Source organism: Limulus polyphemus, unplaced genomic scaffold (assembly GCF_000517525.1).
Source record: "Limulus polyphemus unplaced genomic scaffold, Limulus_polyphemus-2.1.2 Scaffold8146, whole genome shotgun sequence".
Taxonomy (NCBI): Eukaryota; Metazoa; Arthropoda; class Merostomata; order Xiphosura; family Limulidae; genus Limulus; species Limulus polyphemus.
Window position 1 is genome coordinate 1 of NW_013673756.1, and position 6655 is coordinate 6655.

General features: G+C 33.8%; 1 protein-coding gene across 1 annotated transcript in view; it reads right to left on the reverse strand.

Moving 5' to 3' along the window:
* Window positions 1-2990: 2990 nt before the first annotated feature.
* LOC106475148 (protein spaetzle-like) overlaps window positions 2991-6655 on the reverse strand; it is a 6309-nt gene continuing 2644 nt past the window's right edge. Inside the window, exon 4 of the mRNA XM_013935844.2 lies at window positions 2991-4402. Coding sequence (XP_013791298.1) covers window positions 4189-4402 — 214 coding nt within the window. The 3' untranslated portion in view covers window positions 2991-4188. The remainder of the gene's footprint in view (window positions 4403-6655) is intronic.

Below are 6655 nucleotides of genomic sequence, written 5' to 3' on the forward strand. Positions count from 1 at the left end.
CATTATAGGCCAGAGGCAATTTTGCCCTCCTTCACACCTGCGCCCGGGGGCGACTGCCCCCTCTTGCTACGCCACTGACAGGTTCATTTTATTCTGCCTATTATATAGTGCCGCACTAAATTTGTATTTTATATAGGACAAGTTCATTATATCCCGCATACCATATAGTGCAGCTGTAAGTTTGTATTTTATATATGAAATGTTCTTCAAATCCTGCTTACTGTATAACTCACTTGTAAATATATATTTATACTAGCTGTGTCCCGCAAAACATTTGCGGTAATTTTCATGCCCTTCGCTTGTATTTTCCTTATTCTTTCATTTTCACGCACGACATTTAAACTACTGTTACGACATCGGGGGGTCACGTGACCCTAGTAACACGTCATATTCTCGAAGGTTCGTGAAGTCTCGAGCTTTTACTAGATATGCGGTAGTCTTGTATATATAAGCCGCCAAGAACTGACGGCAACAATGTAATGTAATTGAACCGCAGACAGAGATTGACGATTGAGTCGAGCACGTGAGTCGTTCGTTGTGAATTATAGCGTTTGTTTAAGCTGTAGCGTGACCGTGGAAATTAAGTGAATTTCAAAGTTGTATTCAGAAATAATAAACCAGTTTTATTTAAGAAAAGACTTGTATCGCTGAAGTTTCTTCAGAAAGAATTTTTACGGAAAATTAACTAACGACCAGAGACGTAACACTACGCTTTCTTGCAGGTATTATGGGTACTGTTAGATCGATAAATCCTGGTTTATTTGAAAAAAAAATTACATGGTCATACAAATAAGCTCACATAGACGTAGCTTTATTTAATAAAACTATACGTAAAGTAAATAATAATGTATAGTAATGGTACTTATAATATTGTATATTGTATGAAACAGTTATGAGCATTGAGTGTATGACACGGTTTTACGAGTTGAAACAAATAAACTAACAAAAACGAAGAATAAAACCTGTAGTAAAGAAAAAAGTAGCTGAAAGGTTTTTATGGCAGTACATGAAACGAACCTCAGTTAAGTTATTGCAAAGTAAAGAAAATGTAAAGTTGTAATGAAGGAAAACTTTCGTGAATATGTAGAAATGTCTGAATGCGTGTTCACATATGGTTTTGAACGAACTGCGCATGCATATTTTAGACCTAAATATGTCGAGAAAGCCCATATCAATTGTATTTAGTGTAAAGTTTATATTTTTTAGGTAATTACCTCTGGGTTAAGTGCTGTTTGTAAGAAATACTTTGCAAATAAAAAACTAAACTTGAAATCCAAGTCAGTCGTCACGTGATAACAACGACATTTTGTCATTGTGTAGCATACTCGTTGTATTAAACAATTTGACTAAGCAAAGTACAAGTAAGGTGATTGTGAATGGAAAAGCCAATATGCAATCCGGACTCCGCGGGCAAAGACATCTCTAAGGATATGAGATTTGTATAGTTTGATCGAGAAATTTGCGAGAAAAGTTCCGGCCAGACAAACGCAAAGTATTATTTATATAGATACGAAATTTTCATCATACCATAAAGTACAGCTGTAAGATTATATTTTATATATGAAATGTTTGTCATGTTCTGCATCTCATAAAGTGCAGCCCTAGGTTTATATTTGATACATGGCAGGTTCATTATATCCTACATATCATATTGTTTACCTGTAAGTACTGTTTTAATATCATTTAAGGCCTGTATGTTTCTTTTTGTGTAACTTTGTTTGTATTTATACATGAAAATTGCATTACACTATATATTTTATAGCGCTGCTGTAATTTTTGTAGTTCAATATGAGAGGTTCGTTTTATCCTGCACATTATACACAGAGGGTTCAATATGCTATATTAAAACGATTTTGGAACCTCACCAATTCTTAGAGTCCATTGTTACCATGGCCGGTCATGCTCTATCTGACGACCGTAAATCTTGACAATAGCTCTGCGACGTAATTTTCATTACAAAGCGCTCCGTCGTAAGGCTTTCATGTTCAAAGCACACCACTTCTCCCTGATAGTTTTACATAATCCATATAGAGCATGAGGACGATGATTTGCCAACGCCAATTGCGACAATCCGATCAAACAGAAATCTTTGAAGACCTGGTCAAGTCGCCAGACGCAGAACCTATGGAATGGCATGAGTACCCTTCTTACTTTCTAGCTGCTTGAGGTATGAACGAAAATATGACTGAAAACTTTGTCTTGGTGAACCCATATCCTGTTGGCCTATTTTTAATACGGAGATACTTTTTGATTGTATTGCGTACTGTTGTTTGGGGCACGTGGACAGTTTTTACCACTGACCTTTGTATTCGTGAATCCTCACGTGTTACTAGTAGCCACACTTTGCTTTTCCCGATTAGGATAGGATTTGTTGAGGGTCTCTTTTGGGGGGGGGGGGCATGATGTCCCAAGTTGATCTATATTCCTTTGTTTTCCAAAGGTATCCCCGTCTTGATAATTCAAAGTCCCTGATTTGAACACATCTTTAAGGGCTGAATGTATATTTTTATTCTGGAAGTTTTTTTTTCATGCCCTTACGAATAACGATCAATTGTTGGTACCATCAAACTTCCAAGGAATGTCAATTAATGTGAAAATTTAGTTCTGATACATTACGTTCTACCGTGACTTTATATCAGCTGTGATGTTCACGTGACTTGTTGATCTACATATTCAAAATTGTTTTAATATGACGTGCTCATCTACCATGTAGTGGAACTTTAAAAGCTTATTTTATAGGTGGTAATGTCCTGTATATCATTGTCGTGCAGCTGTAGCTTGTAGTTGATATTTAAACTTTATTATATTTTGCAGGTCAGAAAGTAAAGTTACAATTTTATACATTTCAGTTAGCCTTCATTAGTTCAGCAGCAAGTCTGATGATTTATAACGCTAAAAATCGAGTTTTAATACCCTCGGTGGGTACAACATAGATAACCCGCTATGTAGCTTTGTATTCAACAACAAACAAACATTTCAGTTTCAAATTTTTATTTCATTTGGAAGACAAAGTAATGAAGAAGAAAGTTTTTATTCAACAATTGAGAACATAATTACTTTTCTGCAAAACAGAGAATGGAGCTGGATAAAACATGTGTATTGCAATTAGAAATTAAATTCGTGTGTCCAAAGTACGAATCTGTTCCGCATTTCGAAGTATGTTTATATAGGACAAATGAGAGAACAAATAGATGTCGCAAAGTAAGGAAATGTACAAATATAAAGTAATTTAATATTTTAAAGATTAGAAATGAAATCCATTCTGGTTTTTACAATAATAAAGTTATGCATTGTTCCAGATTTCCAGTCCGGAGATCAGTTAGAAAATATGTTAACAATATTTATCTTATGCATTTTTGCCTATTATGGAAAGTTGGTGACCCAAAAAAGAAGGGAAAAAAAAACAAGTAAAAGCTGAAAAGTTCGTGATAAAAGGTCAACATGTCGAATGCACTGCTTAAAATCAACTTTACGAACAGCTGCAAATGAAACTCATGACGGATGAAATGTAAAAAGTTGCAGAATTCTTGTACTCATGTTGCGTCCACTAAGAAACAATGGTCCAATTTACTCAGTCTGTCAACAATAACACAATCGAAGCTGGATTCTGTAACCTGAGATTTTTTTCGTCTCTTGATACCGTGATTTTTACAGTTATTTTGTCTTCTCATGCAGCTAGTCAAATTTCGCATATTGAGATATAGTGTGTAGATTATACAAAAAATAATAACGCGGTCGTGTTTAAATTATGTGAGCCCACTTTTCTTTCCAAATTTAGGCTTAGTTATCCTCATTTTGCAGACTTCACTGGATTCGGAAAAAAAAATTCCGCCGTAAAAGACCATGTTTACAGACCAGATACATTAATTTTAACAAATTAGAGGGTTCTTATTTTCGTTCTTTATTGATAAGGAATGAAATTTTTAATATCATAAAACATTATTTAAATTTATATTATATTATTTCATTATGCATTTAAAGCAATTAATCTAGTAATATATATATATATATAACAGCTCTAAGAAAAAAACACAAAATATATCATCGATAAATTTGCTTCCTGTTTTGGACATATAACGTTTTACACAACAAAAGCATCAGAATTATCAGACGGCAATAAAAGAGAGAGAGAAAGCAGAGTAACCCTCGCTTCTGAGCTAGTACAAGAGTATACCTCAATGCTTGGTATTAGTCAGTAGTTGAGTTGTTCGGGTCAGGTTCGTCCCCAGTGTCGCTTTTTAAGATATAGCACTTACAATCATGTGGAAAACTGAAAGAACCGGTAAAAGGTTGTCCGTCTCTAATGACAACCATTTTCTGCTTGAAGGTTCTATTCACACACTTGATGGTGTACCCTGGAGGCAAGTTATTTTGTGCTTTACAATAAGAGAAATCTTCTTCCCTAAGGCAAAATAAGTTGTATTAGTTATAATATTTCTTTTTTATATCACTCACGAAACTGTACGCTTTCTTAACCCTTTTATTATAGTGGGCACAGGTACGTCTCTCTCTAGAGCACTACCATGGAAACATATGGCACACTATGTAACTTTTGTTTTAGCCTTAAAAAGTTTGATATCAATTAAGTAAACTTTCCGAGAAGTAGGTACGAAATATAACCAATAATTTTATAATATTTTTTTTTAAATCATGAATGTTGCATATTAATTTGAAAGTTCTGGAGATAAGTGGACAATCAACAGCGTTCATCGCAAACACTTGAACTACTTTAATTGAATAGTGAGATTTAACTGTCACTCTTACAACGCATCCATCTATCCAAAGGCAACTGTACTCGAACCGTGAATCTGCAGATTCACAGTGCGGCACGCTGACCATAAGGTCACGCCCAACTCACATAAGTAAAGTACTTATACAACAACCCATTTGTTTCTATGTGTGTATAAAATAAACATGGAAGCGGGAAGAGATATTTACTTATGAACATGGCTGTGAAAGAGTTAGAAAGCCCAAATCACTCAGACTTTTAAGTGTATGCTAAAATATAAAATGAGATGGTTTGTTTTTTACACAATCACTCCGTGTGTGAAAATATTTCTTGTTCAATTATCATCACTTAGCACTGTAGTGCTTAGTATGTAGGGATGGGCGGGAAAGAAATGGCCGACGCATATTGCATTGCTCATCGTAGTCTCCAATCTCTTTATAACAACCTAAGAGACTTTTTTAAACACCTAATTTAGATTTTTTGAAGTTTTCAAAAGCTATTATGATCTTCAGTTTAGATTTAAAAAAAAACATTGCTAAAGTAGAAAACTGGCGACTGGAGTAACAATCAAATATTCTGCTGATTATTCTGAATCTGGCATCAGAAGGGCTAGCTCACCATGCTTGAAGTTGTTGTGATGAATTACTCACCAAAATGTTGCATTTTAACTTGGGGAGTGCAGAAGCAGCATAGTGTTTCACTAACTTCAACACATGATGTCCATCAAGACAACTCATCATGCCAGGCTAAAACTGTTGCCTTCATAACGACTGTTATTCATTATAGAATATTCATTGGTTATTGTTTAAAAAAGAGAGAAAACAAGCAATAAAAATTTGAAAAATTAAGTATGATGTAGGGATGGCAAGGCCTAAAAGTACAGAAACAAGGTAGAGATAAATACACAAAAACCATAAAAATATCCGTACATAAGTAGCCACTGAATCAATGTTACAAGCATATGGGAATTGGCTATTGTAAGACTTTATAACATTATTCAGTTTAAATTATTTTATTCAAACCTGAATTCAGGCAAATGAAAGGAAAGGAATTCAACATTTAGTTGTAGATAAAAGTTTTTCTTGGAAAGATTTCGCTACTTATGTGGGTATTTTTATATGGATTTGTGTATTCATCACTTCCTTGTTTCTGTACTTTTTGGCATTGCCATACCTTCATCATCGTTATTGTTTCTATTACTTGTAGTTATTTTAGAGGACATCTTGATAAACCCAAATTCAAATCAATGAGCACAGGCACACAGTGTAGTAGAAGGTTAACAGACAAAAATAGGATATATTAAACTCAGTTGTGATGGAATAGTTATATATATTGCTATTTGTTAGTCCTTGCCTAGGCTATTATATAGGGATGATGCAAATGCCATCCCTAATATCTTGTTTGCATTATTTTTAAAGGCTATTACCATCCTTACATTTACTTCCTTCTTCGAAAAGTTTTTCTTTACTTGTTTGCTTGTTTCAATAAACATAGGAAGGTTGTATTTATAACCAAATTCTAAGTACAATGAGGTTCTATATGTAATATTTATTGTTTATCTATTATTGGCTGGTAATTCGTGTTTCACTCTTTTTAAAAGAACACCAAATTTCTGTAAAAAAGCTAACTTCAAGGGGTAATGATAACATTATTATTATCATTTTCAATTACTACTAGTTATTACTAATACTTATAAAAGCAAATACTCGGTTTGAAATTATGTCACCTTCATGAAATTACTTGTCACTGGTGTTTTGGTTTTTTAGTTAGCATGTAACAAAAAAGAAGCAGAAGAAGAAGAACAAGAAATTCAAACTTTTTGCTAAGATATTTACAGACATTCCCAGAACTTGTGACTCAGTCATTAGATAGATATTGTTATAAAAGTAAACACTGTGTAATATTGTAAAGTTCTGATAACCTATG